The 18,149-nt window shown below is 44.7% G+C and overlaps 1 protein-coding gene across 1 annotated transcript in view; it reads right to left on the bottom strand.

Annotated features, from left to right (window-relative positions):
- The window catches only part of LOC124576608 (alpha-taxilin), a 242,828-nt gene extending 236,723 nt beyond the window's left edge, over positions 1-6,105 (bottom strand). Inside the window, exon 1 of the mRNA XM_047131212.1 lies at positions 5,803-6,105. Coding sequence (XP_046987168.1) covers positions 5,803-6,105 — 303 coding nt within the window. The remainder of the gene's footprint in view (positions 1-5,802) is intronic.
- Between the last annotated feature and the right edge of the window lie 12,044 nt (positions 6,106-18,149).

Below are 18,149 nucleotides of genomic sequence, written 5' to 3'. Positions count from 1 at the left end.
GTGTTTTTACTTGGCGAAAGTAATGCTTTCGATTTGCGAAGTATCTTTCATTACTTGTCAGACATCTGCGAAAGTAAATGCTTTTGGTTTTAAAAGTACGAGCTGTGTGAGAAAAGTAATGAACCTGACTTTTTATCTAACTAAGTTTCAATTATTTTCAAACAAGAATACTGCCCCCTTCAATGTAGTTCTCTTCGGCAGCCGTACACAGGCAGAGCCTTTGTTCCCGCTCTTCGTAGCAGCGCTCAGAGGCTTCATCTCATAGGGAGTTTAAAATGTCGATAACATTTTTTGAATGTTCTCCAACGTCCCAAAACAACGTCCTTTTAAGACATTTTTCAACTTCAGAAAAGAAAAAAAGTCGAGAGAAATCAGCTAAGGTGAACAGGGGGATTGTGGAACGACAGGTATGCCTTTTGAGGTCTGGACCTCCGTGATGGAAGTGGCCGTGTGCCACAGGGTGTTGTTAAGATGCAACATCCATTTGTCTGCAATGTCCGATCTCTCTCTCTAGTCACCCTTTTCCTGAAACTTTAAAGCACATCATGCTAAAATACTTGGTTGACAGTTTGTCCCGAAGAAACAAATTCTTAATGCACGATACCCCTCCTGTCAGAAAAGCTAATCAGCATTTTTTTTTAATCGATGGTTAGGTCATTCGAGCTTTTTCGATCCAGGAGATGTCTCAGAGTGCCATTCCTCGCTTTGCTGCTTTGTATCTGGATGGTACTAAAAAAACCACGATTCCTGACCTTCAAATGGTTCAAATGGCTCTGAGCACTACGGGGCTTAACATCTGAGGTCATCAGTCCCCTAGACTTAGAAGTACTTAAACCTGACTAACCTAAGGACATCACAAACATCCGTGCCCGAGGCAGGATTCCAACATGCGACTGTAGCAGCAGCGCGGTTCCGGACTGAAGCGCCTAGAACCGCTCGGTCACAGCGGCCGACTCATCACCTTCGATCAGACGACTGAACCATTTGTGGTCACTGGCAGTCCTCTCAAGAAGATCAACGCGCACGTTTCTTCGATTGTCCTTCTGCTCTGTGAGGTTTTTCGGCACCATTTTGGCACAAACCTTCCGCATGAGAAAATCTTCGGTTAAAATTTGATGTGTGGTGAAAGAGTTTAAGGTTAATAAGTCACCCATCACCCTTACTGCTAAAGTTCCGTCTGGTCTCACAATAGCATGCACACGTTCGACTTTTCGTCGGTTTTTTTAAGTGGAAGCTCTCCCTGAGTGAGGTTTACCAAAAATATTTGTGCCAGCGAAAAACTTGTGCTCTTGACAAGCTGTGTTCCCCTCAGGCCTGTTTCAACTTTTCGAAACTCACACTCGTGGATTCTTCAATTTCAGCGCAAAACTTGATGGCATAAAGCTGCTCTAAATTCCGCTGCTTCATTTTCGTAACACAACAAAAACAAAACTTCTGATGGTGCTCTCGAAAATCACGTGATGGCTGTACGGAGCTGTAACTCGGACTGAGCATCTAGAAGGGATGAACACACCGCTCTTCACAAGCAGAACAACACAGCGTTGCCAGATTGCTCGCAGTGTTGTCAGCCTCATTCTTTTTCTCGCACACCTCGTATTTTGTAGCAAGCGGCATGTTATAAGTTGGATCCTCAAGTCTCCACATCATTCCATGTGAAATGGTAAGCTTAACAGAACATTTGTCACTGTCCCTAAAGAACACACTGGAGTGTTGTAGCTTGTATAAAAATTATACCATGCGGAAATGAGACCGTAGGCCGCTGACGTCATGGCAGGGAAGTTGCGCGTATGTATCCGCCAGCTGCATGGAATCAACACAGTGAGAATGGTCAACGTGTAAAATAGCAAATAGCAGCTATTGTTCCGACGTCCACACCGTATATAAAGCTGCCCTGTTTGTTGGTCCATCAATGTGGAGTGTCAGAAGTGCCCACAAGGAACGGTATATCACTCCAAGCCACGTAACACAGCCTAAAAACTGTGGTCGTAAAAAGATCCTAACAGAGAGAGACCAGATATGAGTGTCGTGCTTTGTCCATGACAATCCGTTTTAAACCCGACAGGAATTTTTCGTGATGAATAAATCGCCATGACAAATCCTTTATTTAGATAAAATAGTTCACACGATCGGGGCTGCAGGACGTAAATCAGATCTTCAGGCGCCACAAAAAGAAGGGAAAACTGGGAGGGTGTCTTCACAACCGTAACATTGAAAGGTCTCATACAGATGATTGCGAACGAGAGAGTCGTACCAGTCACGTGAAAAATCCATCAAATTTATAGAGTAGGATGCAAGATCCCGTGTGGGTGAGGCATGAAAAGGTTCTCTGAGTCAACCAGTACCACACCGGGTAAACGGGCCCAACCGAAAAAAAAAAACACGAATGTAACAGCAAATAAGCACTCATTGCCAGTCCAATGTAATCTATGAACTAACTGCGAACGATTGGACATATGGCATCGGCTTTAGAAATTAAACTAAAGTCATAAAAGCCGTAGACTGCGACTTGGTGAACCTCACAAGTAGCTTACCATAAAGCGTCCAGCCCGCCGCATAACGTTGACGGCCGCGAATACAACTCCACTGCTGAACTCGAGCGAGGTGTGTAAAGTAGCAGCTGTGTAAACTGAGCGTACAGCTGCTCAATAAATCACGTTAGAGGTGGACGTGTGACCGATAGTAGTCGTTCCTTTACGGTAGAGAGTAGCTAGTGTCACCTGAAGGTAAGTGCGAAGTGACGTCAGATGATGTGTTCACAAATCTCGATGCGACCACGAAATTCGATAGCAGTCGACAAATGAATAACTCTGGAGAGGCCATATTGGATCTACTTACGTATTTTGCTGTTTTCATATTATAAATTGCGTGTAATGGCACTATGCCGTTTCAAGGCGACGACGAAATGAAGATTTATCACAAACATGTCGCTCTTGGTAAGAGTTGTTTTAATCAGATGTCAGTTAATGACGTAACGGCGGTACAAAGATTTCAGGAAATTCTAAGACGAAATACACTATTAGAAGTTGTAAGAGGTCACTGTACTGCAGTAGATAGAGGCATGGTGTTACAAAGAAGGTTCATGCTCTGAAACACTTTTTATACACTTTCATGTTTGTAAAAGATTCTGGGACTTTCTCATACACTTAACAGAAGAAGTATTTTGTGTAATATTCGATATTATACTGGGTGTCGCAGGAGGAATTGTCAATATTCAGGGATCAAATGAAGAAAAAAAGTTCATAAGGACATATACCCTGTTCCGAATGGTTTACGAGGTAGAATACATTTAGTGTACATATGATTTTGGGCTTGTGGCGTGCACGTATGTGTCTTACCAACCCATCCTCTTTGAGGGCCGGCCGGAGTGGCCGAGTGGCTCTAGGCGCTACAATGTGGAGCCGCGCGACCGCTACGGTCGCAGGTTCGAATCCTGCCTCGGGCATGGATGTGTGTGATATCCTTAGGTTAGTTAGGTTTAAGTAGTTCTAAGTTCTAGGGGACTGATGACCTCAGAAGTTAAGTCCCATAGTGCTCAGAGCCATTTGAACCTCTTTGAAGTTTTATTCTAGCCAAACCTAACTCGTTGCTTTCAATCTCTTTACTCGGGATGTCTCCCTACTATTAAATTATCCTGTTAAACGCACCGTTTTCCATAGTGTGTTGCGACTGAAGTAGCGCGAGGTTTTTATACTATGAAAAACGTGTATTATAATGTTTACTAATTGTTTACAAGTGTACACCTGACAATGCATTGAATAATACAGGAAATAAATAAGAACGTATATTAAATGTGTTCTGTCTTGGAAACCATTTGGAACAGGGCATATGTCCATAAGAAGTTTTTTGCTTCAAATGATAGTTCCTGCCATATCCCAGAATATTGACAGTTCCTCCTACGGCACTCAGAATACACATAAGAGCACTCTCCCGACTGAGTTTGTTCGTTCTTGTGAACATGCCAGGGAATACGGAGGCACAGTCTGAGAGAGTAGTCACCTGAATCAGAGGCACTTTAACTGCAAAAATTGACCAGAGAAAGTAATAATAAGTGTCATAAATGACTTGCTGATACACGCACATTCATATATTCATTAGAAAATATAGGTAAAGTCGTGTGACAACTTTCGTTTTTTAATCAGACCGATGTGTATACTTTGCTACAAATTGACTTGTTTCCTTTTCTGCCAAAGCAACTATCCGCATTTTTGGATTCTTCAAATCGTTCAAATGGCTCTAAGCACTATGGGACTTAACATCTGAAGTCATCAGTCCCCTAAACTGAGAACTAATTAAACCAAACTAACCTAAGGACATCACACACATCCATGCCCAAGGCAGGATTCGAACCTGCGACCGTAGCAGCAACGCGGTGCCGGACTGAAGCGCCTAGAACCGCTCGGTCACAGGGGCAGACTTGGATTCCTTACGCGCTGTTTCTAGAGTATTCATTACTCAGGTACGGAGTGCACGTAATATTCTGTAAATATAACTGAAAGACATACACAATGGATATTGTAGCGCGAGTGAAACAACGGACACTGTATAATTAATTGGAATAAGACAACAGAAGGCTTTATTATTCATTCACGTATTTACATCACGTTTTCGTTTCTAAACTGACGTCAAAATGAAATACGTATAATCACTTTGGCAGAAAAAGAAACAAGGTAATCTAATGGAAAACATACACTTCAGTCGGCTTAAAGAAAGAAAGATGTGACATGGTTCATCTCTTCGCTAGAGCATGAAATGCTGGTTGCCGTAACAGACTGATGCAAAGGGAGCGCACGACGTAACTTATAACACAATTATTAAATCAACAACTGGTTGCATTACTTCCAATGACGACACCGGGCAGCCAGTGCACCAGACTCACGATTCCATTCATATGATGGTGGAACTAAATATAAATGCTATTACAAAAACGACTTCTAGGTGCTCGGGTGGTATCAACGCGATCACTGTGCGTTTCGTTAGAGCAGAGGTCTCAGCTCATCACTACCGCGTTCCGTGTAAGTTTCAGTTGAAACCCCGAAACCTTCCCCCCCCCCCCCCCCCCTTTCCGTAAAACTCGATGCGAACACGAAACGCCATAGAAGTCGAGCAATTTGCTTGACGTCGCTTCCCGTAAGCTTCAGGTGAAAGTAGATTCACCCTCCCCCCCTTCCCCCCCATGGTGCTGCTTGGGTAAAATGGCACTGTAGAAATGACTGTGACAATAGGGTGCTGTTATTCTCGCGGGCCAGGGAAATCCTTCTCATAGGCAGAATAGTGGCAGAAGAACTCACGCAGTTGTCCTGGCTGGTTCTTAAATTGTCTTTCTTTCTCGTTTTTTTAATTTTTTGTCAGTTTTTGCGCCCTCTCTATGCCTGCGCCCTTGGTGCGGGCCTAGCTCGCCACCTCCTCGGTACGATCCTGTTTTGAAACACGTTGTATGCTTGCGTGTCAAACAGACCGCTTATCATTCACATAAAGATACTGCGCATGCGCCGGTCGTAATAACCGACCGTAACTGCGCGACGCGGTTGCGCTGCACGTCATGATACCTGGAGCTAGCCCACAGATGGCTCTCCACGCGGTAGGCGGCGTGCCACGGGAAGTTCTCGCTTGGCCTTGACAGCAGCTTTAAGTCCGCATAATCAGTACCACGTTGATGAAGCTCGCTTGGGTGCAGTTGTGAACTGCGCGAGGCGTGACAGTTCAGTCAGCGAGACAGGAGGCTGTAGGTGGCAGGCGTGCCTATGAGCTGAGTTTACGCTCGCAGCAGCAGCGGAGGACGTGTCAGTCGGAGAAAGAACTCACCTGGCGGAGGAGGGCGCGAGACGCGCAGCAGCCGGTGGAAGGCAAGGCACGGGACGGGACGGCTAGGCTGCCGCCGTGCCGCGCACTGCCGGCTGGCTGCGTGGGCGGCACGCCGCGACACGCCGCGATAATCGATCTCTGGCGAGCCCAACGCGGCGCGGCGCAGTCAGTGGGGGCGCTGCCTCTGCCGGTCCATTCAACTCCGCGCTCACGAGAATGGGGTGGGAGCAGCCTGCCTGCCTGCCGCGCGGGTTGCCTGCGCACAGGCGATATAAGCTCCGCGAAATGCGGGACCCGCAGCATTGGAGGCCTGTGAAAGTTTTAGGACTATGTGTCGTTGTTGGTAACACCTTACTGTGCGACGCCCTCCTTCTGTGGCTACATTTTGCTGCAACGCATTAATTTCAAAAGTCCGTCGAAGCTGCATTATTCCTGGAGTCGTTCAACCATCGATACGTACCTTTGTTATAACCTTATTCGTCGATTATGATATTGAACGGAGCTTTAGCGAAGTAATCCGCAATACATCCTCGCTTAATTAATTAAAAACTGTCAATTGTTACATTCCTTCTGGCATCAATTAGAATAGCAAAAGTTCGTATTAAAATTGTTGCAGTTGCTTTTTGCACAGCGACTTTTTTCTCACAAAGACTGTATCAACCAAAGACATAACGTTAGTAGTAGTAAGTCATTATCCGTCTATTCTCTTAACAGATCTGAATTTCCAAATCAGTTTAATTCTTAGTCCAGATTCGGATGTGGCGCATCTATATAGAGAACGACATCGATCATTACTTTTCGTCCAATCATTTTTTGAGGTTATTATTAAACTACTGTAAATATTATTGCTCTATCCCTGCTGACGTCTTTGCGTGTAATAACAAAAAATATATTGTTAAAAATGTTGTAACAGTGAGCAGACAGATCCAATTTTTCTGAAATTAGAGATACGCGTGGACTTCAAAAAGGAACCATTCAAAAGCCAAGATCGCACAAAATATTTTTTATTCAAGACAACCGGTTTCAACAGTCTTAGCTGTCATCTTCAGGTCTTAAACATTGGTTTTGTAGTAAGTCATGTTAATTTTACACTGAACCTCAAGTATAAGATATCAAGTGGATAAAATTCAGCACGTTATAAACTTTTTTCATCGCTAAAATACGAGGGTTGTCCAGAAAGATGTTCCGATCGGTTGCGAAATGAAACCATAGTGAAAACCAGAAACGTTTTATTTGCAACAGCTAGATACACCTTCCACCTACTTCTCTACATAGTGGCCGCTCCAACTTCGACTGTTGTCGTAGTGTTGTATCAACTTTCCAATATCCTCGTCATAGAAAGCAGCCGCCTGTGCTTTATGCCAGTTATCTGCACTGGTCTGCAGCTCGTTGTCTGTGGAAAAATTTTGTCTTCATAGCCAGCGGTTCTTGTAAGCAGAGATGAGACTCAGGGGGAGACAATTACTAACTGTGTTGTGGAAACGCTGCAGGAGCGTCTTCATTGCCCCTGCAGCGTGCGGCCGAGAATTGACATGAAGAAGGAACTGCTCGACAGTTGTGTTATGTGGGCTGCATGACACAGGCGAAATCTCTAACCCGGCCCTCATGCTTGGCGGGAGACGCTTTTCCCTACGCATCTTTACGTGCTCACTTTTCACTCAAAACTGAAAAGAGCGATGCGACACGATCGACAGACATACTAGAGACACTGCCCAACACATCTGTACGAAACTTTACCGGATTTTCCCAGTGGTTTCTATTTCGCGACAGATCGGAACTTACTTTCTGGACAACCCTCGTATTTAAAAACACACAGCAGCTTGTCCAAAAGGCCATGTCCACATACATATTGCTCGCAGATCATGTAACAAGTATCTGTGGACAGTACGTATATGGGCACGGCCTTTTGGACAGGGAGATGTTGATATAAGAACGTAGGCTTCCGCCGCCGGTGTCATAGTGATTAAAATTCTTCTGGGTATTATGCCGCGTCATTGCTAAAAACTAAGAACAATAATTAACTAAAACCGACGTTTCGGCCGAATAGCAACGGCCTTCCTCAGAGCACGACTGGTTTTGCATGGGGATAAGTGCTACTATTTATTACAGACTATCGATATCTGACGTCACTCTTGTAAAACCTTTAATTGGCCCTGTAATGTGATTGGCTAGTCATGACGTAAGGGAAGATAGAAAGAAAGATGCTATACGTGGATGTCCATGTCATCAACGATTGGTAGCTGTCCGCCAATCAGCGTTCGGTTCTGGTCGGCAAGTTTTCCTCCTGGTGTGCGCGGAAGTGGACTGACAGTTGATCTACAGCTGTTTGTGCAGATACGTCCGTGTCCCGTGTAGCTTCTGCCCCGCGACCGCTCGCTGCCCGTTGGACTGGGATGGCCGGTAGCCAGGACGCCGGGAGTTTGTAGCCATTTTCTCTGTTGATGTTGGCAGGCTGTTTAATAATTTCGATCGCCTCCCGTATTTTGCGTTCTCGCATCCACGATTCTTTCGCGAGTACTCGGGCCTCCTGGAACCTGATAGGTTGTCCACAGTCACGGTGATGTTCCGCTAACGCCGATTTGTTATGTTGTAATCGGACACAGCGTTCGTCTTCTGCTACTCGGGCCGGCCGAAGTGGCCGTGCGGTTCTAGGCGCTACAGTCTGGAGCCAAGCGACCGCTCCGGTCGCAGGTTCGAATGCTGCCTCGGGCATGGATGTGTGTGATGTCCTTAGGTTAGTTAGGTTTAATTAGATCTAAGTTCTACGCGACTGATGACCTAAGAAGTAAAGTCGCATAGTGCTCAGAGCCATTTGAACCAATTTGAATCTGCTACTCGTAAGCTGACAGGTCTCCCTGTTTCTCCTATGTAGGCAGCTCCGCACTCACATCGTAGTTCGTAAACACCTGCAGTGTTAAGAATGTTGACTACATCCTTGGTGGAACCTATCATTTCGTGGATTCTGCGTTTGCTACGAAAAATCGGTTTGAAACCTCGTCGACGGAGGAGGTTGCCTAGCCATTCACTGACGCCTTTTACATATGGTAAGTGTACCAGTGGAAGATTCTCTTCTTTGCCTTCTTCTTGTGTTCTTCTCCCTTTGGCTTTAGCTATTTTGCTTATGATTTTGTCATCATAGCCGTTGGCACGAAACGTGTGTTGTAGCTCCTTTAATTCTTCTTTCATGTTATTTTCATCGCTTATCCAGTAGGCTTGGGCAGTTAACGTATGCACGACAGAATACTTTTGAGCTGGGTGGTGGTGGCTCTCCGCGTGCAGGTACCGATAACTGTGCGTTGGTTTCCGGTACACTTTGCGTCCCAGTTTACCTTCGGCAGCTCTGTATACTTCCACATCAAGAAATGGCAAGTAACCATTGTTTTCGGTCTCATGTGTGAACTTTATATTTTTGTGCAGGCTATTTAAGTGCTGGAGGAAGTTTCCCAATTCCGATTACAACAACATAACAAATCGGCGTTAGCGGAACATCACCGTGACTGTGGACAACCTATCAGGTTCCAGGAGGCCCGAGTACTGGCGAAAGAATCGTGGATGCGAGAACGCAAAATACGGGAGGCGATCGAAATTATTAAACAGCCTGCCAACATCAATAGAGAAGATGGCTACAAACTCCCGGCGTCCTGGCTGCCGGCCATCTCAGTCCAAGGGGCCGCGAGCGGTCGCGGAGCAGAAGCTACACGGGACACGGGCGTATCTGCACAAACAGCTGTAGTGCAACTGTCAGTCCACTTCCGCGCACACCAGGAGGAAAACTTGCCGACCAGAAGCCGAACGCTGATTGGCGGACAGCTACCAATCGTTGATGACGTGGACATCCACGTATAGCATATTTCTTTCCATCTTCCCTTACGTCATGACTAGCCAATCACATTACAGGGCCAATTAAAGGTTTTACAACAGTGACGTCAGATATCGATAGCCTGTAATTAATAGTAGCACTTATCCCCATGCAAAACCAGTCGTGCCCTGAGGAAGGCCGTTGCAATTCGGTCGAAACGTCGGTTTCAGTTTATTATTGTTGTTAGTTTTTAGCACTGACGCGGCATAATACCCAGAAGAATTTTAATCACCAAGGTGACGTCTGTTTTTAAATATATTATCGATGACAAACTTTTATAATGTGGTAAGTTTTAGCCATTTGACATCTTGTGCATGAGGTTCAGCGTAAAATGAACATGTTTTACTACAAAAAAGTTAAAGACCTGATGATGACAGCTAAGACTTGTTTCGAATTAAAAATATTTTTTCCGACCTTTGCTTTTGAATGGTTTTTAATAATTAAAACAGATCGTCCTTCAATACTCTCATAATGAGAAAATTCAATCAAAAAGAAGTTAGCGTGTCCTCGCATGCTAAGACCATTGCGCAAGAAGTGTGGACTATTATTAGAAGAGAATACCTGTTCCAGATATCACGGAGAGAGGGTTTCCAGGTTCAACAATAGAAAATCCGGACTCGCCATTATATTTGGCCGGACATTTTTTCCCAAAAGCCAAACTATCCACTTAAACAGAAGTAGAGTAACTTGAATATTTTCAATCGTTTATTAATAATGAATTACAATCAGTTTTTGAGAGATCAACGTTAAACATATTTAACTAAAAAGAAATCCGTAAACAGCCCCATAATTAGGCAGCTACGGTAGCATTTAAGAGGTCAGTTTTCTTAATCGCTCAGACTTTTTCCAAAGATAATCTACGCCAAAATAAAGTAAAATTCTTCATTAAACAAAACAAACAGTTATCAGTTCTTATGGGACGGGAAACTAAAGTATATTCAATAACTTTGGCAACTAATTAGTCAAGAATAACATTGGTTGGTGCATCTATACATCCTTGTGGCATATCTCCTTATTTCTCGTTATGCTTGTACCTCGGGTTTATGTCACTGTCTTAGAACGATTCTTTGACCGGATACGATCGCAAAAAGCCAGACATGTCTCACTAAGGTAGGACACCTGCAGAGACAGTTCTGTTGTGGTACATACATAGATGCATGAATGCATGGGTCTGAAATAGTATGGCAATTGGAAACGTACTCATAAGTTGAAGTAGGCGGGAAGAACGATTCTTATGGGCGAAACGTCTGAACTGCACACGGATTCACCGTGAAATTCTCGTGATATACGGACGAAATGCAATTCCGTGTCCAGCTGTTGTCCAATGGTGCCAACGGTTTGAATAAGACCACACAGAAATTGATGATCCTGGCCAACGCAAGCTGCACAAGGCCATCGGCATCGAACACCGAGGACAATATCCTGGCAATCGAAGAATAACATCTGGGTATTGAGATGAGGACGTTCACACAGCGTTTCTCGGATGGCTCCTTGACCAAGGAGCGGGTTTCTGTCGTCTAGGGACTGAGCGATTTGCCGAAATTTCCGACCGTTGTTTACAGATACTTGCTGGCTATGTTGAAAAGTCGTGTCATGTACCTGTGTAGAGCAGCATTCAATAAAAGATACTTGGACTGCCTTCATAATGAATGACTTAGTTTCTAAAGTCCCCTTGTACTAAATGCAAATCCATCATCTCAATTAACTTTTGTAACAATGAAATAATAATGTCCAAATACCACACGTTCGTACGACGCCCGGCTCCGCACCAATTTCGATTTATGCAGGATGTACTTCGCCCGCGTGGTGGACACGAGAGGCAAGAAAACGAAAGGGGAATTCAGTTCTTACGCCTTACAGAAATTAACCAAAATGTAAGAAACAAACTATTTGTTCTTATTAGTGGGTGTTTCTTATGCGGAAGATACACTGCCCAGTCACATTAATGTGATCAGCTGTCAAAAGCCTGAAGCGCGGACCGCTGCGGGAAGTGCAGGAAGAGAGTCAATGAGGTTCTCAAAGGTACCAACAGAGCCTCCAGAACCATGGCCAACAGCGCAACGTTTCTCCGTTGAGGATTTGTGGCGCGTACAGCCCAGTCGGAATCGTCCTACAGCTTCTCCGCTTGCCTTTATATCTGCTGAGTCTCGTGGCTAAGGGACTAACAAAACTCATGCTTGTGCTCTCCGAACCACGCACGTACGCACACGTTGCATAGTCCTGCTGGTAGATGCCACCGTACTGAGGAAAAACTAGCTGCATATAGGGGTGGACATGGACCCAGAGAATAGTTGCATACTTGTGTTGATCCGTTTTTTACCTCCAGAATGCCACGAAAACATTTATGAGACCATAATGCTCTTTTGTACGGCCTGGACCCGTCCGAAAATTGTTGCATGGCATTTGCTTTCATTATATTGTATTTTATGTGAACCGGAGACCTAGAAACGACGGGGAGGCTCCGTCCCCGCCGCAGCCGCAGTGGTTCACAACCCCACGACGACTACCGCAGTCCACCTTACCCCTCCGCCGCCCCACACCGAACCCAGGGTTATTTGTGCGGTTCGGCGCCCCAGTGGACCCCCTCCCCCTCCCCAGGGAATGTCTCACACCAGACTAGTGTAACGCCTATGTTTGGGTGGTAGAGTAATGGTGGTGTACGCGTACGTGGAGAACTTGTTAGCGCAGCAATCGCCGACATAGTGTAGCTCAAGCAGAATAAGGGGAACCAGCCTGCATTCGCCGAGGTAGATCGAAAACCGCCTAAAGACCATCCACAGACTGGCCGGCTCACCGGACCTCGACACAAGTCCACCGGGCGGATTCGTGCCTTGGACCAGGCACTCCTTCCCACCCCAGAAAGCCGTGAGTTGGACCGCTCGGCTAACTGGGCGGGCATTTGCTTTCATGCTGTACGTTTCACGCTGTACACGTCGATGGCCGTCTGACAGATGGATTTATCCGAAAACGCCACCTATCGCCAATCAATGGAAGTCTAGTTGCGGCACTGGCGTGAAAATTCTAGCTATTTTCGCCGATGAGCAGCAGTCAGTGTAGGTGTATGAACCAGGCCCCTGCTGTGGAGGCCCACACGCAGCAACGTTCGCTGAACGGTCGTTGAGGAAACACTGTTCTAGTCCCTTGGTCCATCTAGGCGGTCAGTTCCTTAACAGATGCGCATCTCCGTAGCTTCCGTCCATCCCTGTCATTCATGGTCCATGGTTCGCCACAGTTGCATCTGCGCCGGTGTTTGATAGCGCCATTTCCCCATGCGTGGCATATTTTGACCAAGGCGACACGCGAACAGTTTACAGACTTAGCCGATTCAGAATTGCTTCCACCTTTGGCCCGAAAGCCAGTGATCATGCCCTTTCGGACTTCAAATAAATCGCTCCGTTTCCGCATTACAATAACGACTACACTGTTTTCCGCATACCTCCGACACACTTTATACGGGGTGTTCAAAAAGTCTTTTCGCAGTGCCGTATGGTTGTTAGCCGCGCGTGCCGTATGGGTTGTTCGCTTGCTTGGATTACTTTCCTTCAAGTGGACTCTCCCAACATTCCACTGCTCCGTTTATCTCAGCCAGAGTCAGTAGCATCGTCGGTGTGTGTCGTTACGTGTTGACGTGAACGTTTAAGTTTAGTTCCTTTGTTCGTTTGTTTCGTTTTTGTCACTGTTAAAATGCTAACCATTGAAGAACGTGTGTTTTTAGTCGAACAAGTGTTCAAAGCTGGCGGTAAATACACAGTTGTTCAAAGCTAGCGGTAAATACACAGTTTCAGTTCGTCAAACATTTAATTCAGTTTTCCCGGGGACAACACGCCAACATCGCGATACCGTGCGAGATTTGATTAACAAATTTCGAAGTACGGGTTCAGTGACAGATGCACTGAGAAGTGGTCGTCCTAGCGTTTTGTCTGAGGATAAACTACTCGATATTTCCGATAAAATGTCCTTGAGTCCGAACAAGTCAGTAAGAAAATTCGCCCAGGAAATTGATGTTAGTGTCGGAACGGCCCACACAGCTGTAAGGAAAAAGTTAGAACTTTTCCCATACAAAGTGACGGTCGTGCAAGAATTGAAAAATGCTGATCATGGAAAGAGACTGCATTATTGTCAATGGTTCAAAAATTTCTTTCAACAAAATGGAAGGGATATTCTTAATGAAACGTTTTTCACTGATGAGGCATGGTTTCATTTATCCGGGTACATGAACTCGGAAAATTCTCGTATGTGGAGTACTGCAAATCCATTGTGTATTCAAGAGGAACCACTTCATTCTGTGAAAATAGGAGTTTCGATTGCAATTTATAGACCTCGGGTTGTGGGTCCCATATTTTTCAACGAAACAATAAACGCACAACGATATTACACTGATATTCTGTACCTATTCATAGGAGAACTTGTGTGTTAAGTGAAATACTGAACGGTTATTTTCAACAAGATTGGGCAACCGCGCATACAACTCGTGTTTCTATGTCACTGCTTGCTGCTGTTTTTGGTGATTCCATAGTTTCACAGGGACTTTGGCCTCCACGATCGCCTGACCTTACACCACCTGACTTTTTCTTCTGGGGTGCAGCGAAAGCAACTATCTACAAAAACCGTCCAAAATCCATCGATGAATTGAAAACTGCAATATCCACTTTCACTGCTTCTGTTACAGGAGGAATGTTGCACCTTGTGTTTGGAAACATGATTAGACGAATTGAAATGTGTATTCAAGAACAGGGGGGACACTTTCAACATTTAATATAAAAATTTGTAAGTAAAAATGAATATTCAAGAAATTAATAACTTGTATTTCACTGAGTTTCATTTCGGTATACTCACTGCAGCATACGGCACGCACGCCTAACAATCATACGGCACTGCGGAGAGTTTTTGAACACTCCGTATATCCTCCACTGCTAGTGCTGCCGCCTGCGTGTGTGAGAGGTTACTGCACGTTCACGTTGAACATAGGCGGTAGTCAAAGAACTGTGTATATGAGTTCTGTAACCCACGTTTTGGAACACTGCAAACTGAAGGATCTACTGAGATTGGTGGAAGTGTAGGTTACAGTTGCATCTATCGATATTCAGCCGTTAGTGTCGTTTTTGTTACTTTGGTCGCCATCGGTGGAGGTTGCCGCGAAACGGGAGTGTGTTGGGATCTGCGATATAGAGTGATGGAAGCCTGCCTCGTTTGTCGGAGAACGGAGTAGGAACCAAACATAGATCTTGATTTCAGGAAAGAAATTCTACGAATGAGCGTTTGGAGCACAGCGTTGTATGTTGCTGAATCATGGACTGTGGGAAAACTGGAATATAAGAGAGTCGAAGCAGCTGAGATGTTGTGCTGTAGAAGGGTGTTGACAGTTATATCGGCCGATAAGATAAGGATCGAGGACGTTGTCCGCAGAATCGCTGAAGAAAGGAACATACAGAAAATACTGACAACAAGAAAGGGGCATAATGATAGGACATGTGTTAACACCTCGGGGAATAATATCCATTGTACTTGAGGGAGCTATTGAGGATAAAAACTGTACGGGAAGGCAGACACTGGAATACATCCAAAAAATAACTGAAGAAACACTGTTTTTTAGCCTTGTTTCACAATTTATTATTAATGTTATTGAACAACGTAGGTTTCGGGTAATAAGTCCATTTTCAAATACAGTACTGATACCCAAAGATGATAATGCAGAGATAAACATGCTGACAAGGCAAAGATAATTTCAACTTCTTAAGGTATCGATCCATAGCTTAATGTACAATTACATCAATGACCATTTTTTAACAAATTACACACACTATTATACATTCACCAATTACACTACAGTGACCGGACTAAAGCTATGCACCAGCCAAGATATTTTTAACAACGATGGACCAGCGCCCAAAGTTTTGTTTCTATCCTGGTGTTGTGATCTCATCTAAAAGAGGTGAATAATTGAAATGAGTTTGCTCGTTTAATAATAAATGTGGGGATATACCCATCTGTTTTTTTAATTTCTAAAATTTCTAATTGGTCGAGTTTGGCCCCCGTTTCCTCTGTGTGTAGGAATTGTACATCTATTGTTTATAGTGATTATTGTTTAGGCAATGTTCTGCAAAGGCTGAATCGGGGTTCCCCAATCTCCAGCTTTTGTGGTGTTCCTTAAGCCTGGTACAGATTGACCTTCCCGTCTGTCCAATGTAGCAAGAGTGACGCTCACGGCATGTGATTCTACAGGGTGTTCCAAAAAGGTACGGCCAAACTTTCAGGAAACATTCCTCACACACAAATAAAGAAAAGATGTTATGTGGACATGTGTCCGGAAACGCTTAATTTCCATGTTACAGCTCATTTTAGTTTCTTCCATCTACGCTAAATGCAGCACGTTATCATGATTTCACACGGGATACTCTACCTGTGCTGCTAGAACATGTGCCTTTACAAGTACGACACAACATGTGGTTCATGCACGATGGAGCTCCTGCACATTTCAGTCGAAGTGTTCGCACGCTTCTCAACAACAGATTCGGTGACCGATGGATTGGTAGAGGCGGACCAATTCCATGGCCTCCACGCTCTCCTGACCTCAACCCTCTTGACTTACATTTATGGGGGCATTTGAAAGCTCTTGTCTACGTAATCCCGGTACCAAATGTAGAGACTCTTCGTGCTCGTATTGTGGACGGCTGTGATACAATACGCCATTCTCCAGAGCTGCATCAGCGCATCAGGGATTCCATGCGACGGAGGGTGGATGCATGTATCCTCGTTAACGGAGGACATTTTGAACATTTCCTGTAACAAAGTGTTTGAAGCCATGCTGGTACATTCTGTTGCTGTGTGTTTCCATTCCATGATTAATGTGATTTGAAGAGAAGTAATAAAATTAGCTCTAACATGGAAAGTAAGCGTTTCCGGACACATGTCCACATAACATTTTCTTTCTTTGTGTGTGAAGAATGTTTCCAGAAAGTAGGGCCGTACATTTTTGTAACACCCTGTATAAACCCCACTTTTTGTGTTTGCTGGTTATTTGTCTTTAGCATTGAACAAGAAAGTACCTATTATCTGAGAGACATAGAAAAACACAGAGAAACCCTTTGCCTTCAAGAAATTGTGAAACAATGCTAAAAAGGTGTTTGTTTAGTAAATTTACTATGTTTCACCAAGGACCCACAGTTGACTCAATTAAAGTAACTGAAGACGTATGATGCAAGCGCTACTCCGAAACGAACAGTTTGCCACAGAAGAAATATTCGTGTCGGTCCGCAACGAATCAATCAGAAGATTAATGATTTGTCTTTATTCTTTCAAATGTTTCGATGTACAGGGTGATATTTTCCATATTGTACAAACTCCAGTGATTGGTCGATGAGAGGATACGGAACGAACAAGATCTAATGAACTTATGTCCGGAAATCCATGGTTTCCGTGCTAAACACAATTTGTTTAATCATACTTGGTTACAGAGACAGCGGTCTAATACGTACTGTACTATGCAGCCACGGTAACAGTATGCATGGTTTCCTCCTAGCGGTTGTTGTGTCCAGTTCACTTCTCTTGCTGACTCATCTTGTGGTGGATGTGATGCAGCGTTGTACGCAATGGTTCCGTATTGGAATAGAGAGCTTGCCGACATGGTGTTTGCCGGCCGGGGTGGCCGTGCGGTTCTAGGCGCTACAGTCTGGAACCGGTTGACCGCTACGGTCGCAGGTTCGAATTCCGCCTCGGGCATGGATGTGTGTCATGTCCTTAGGTTAGTTAGGTTTAAGTAGTTCTAAGTTCTAGGGGACTGGTGACCTAAGCAGTTAAGTCCCATAGTGCTCAGAGCCATTTTTGAACATGGTGTTTACTTACGACAGGCAAATGGCAATGGGCGGCTGGCAGCAAGGTTGTATCAGGAGACCTATCCCCCGCCGACAACGACCACAGCATGCAATGTTAGCAACTGTATTTACCGTTTGAGACAGGGTTATTTCAGGAAGCCGGAAATCATGAGGGACGTACCCGAAATGTTTCGACACCGGACTAATGTGATTTTTTTTTTTTTGCTAAAAATGAAACTCCTCCAGCTGAGCTTAAGATTTTATATTTATTTGGCTACTAGTTTCGGCGTTGCGTCAACACCATCTTCAGGCCCGTACACTCTGAAGAAATCAGTTGTGTGTGGCTCAGTACTAGACGTCCGCGGTGGGATCAACACGTGCTCCAAATGGATCCATGTGGAGCATGTGTTGGTCTCACCGCGGACTTCTAGTACTGAGCCACACACAATTGATTTCATCAAAGTGTACGTACCTGAAGATGGCGTTGTCGCAACGTCGAAACTAGTAGCCAAATAAATATAAAATCTTAAGCATAGCTGGAGGAGTTTCATTTTTAACAAGAAAATTATACCAGCTGTGTCCCACCTTCATGCAATTTAAATATGGATGTACGAAGATTACTGTGATTAACACTGTGGAAGGCCACCGCCGTGTCACTACCAGGCAGTCGGCCTGCC

The sequence above is a fragment of the Schistocerca americana genome, chromosome 1, assembly GCF_021461395.2.
Source record: "Schistocerca americana isolate TAMUIC-IGC-003095 chromosome 1, iqSchAmer2.1, whole genome shotgun sequence".
Classification (NCBI taxonomy): domain Eukaryota; kingdom Metazoa; phylum Arthropoda; class Insecta; order Orthoptera; family Acrididae; genus Schistocerca; species Schistocerca americana.
This window is presented reverse-complemented; position numbering and strand designations above follow the sequence as displayed.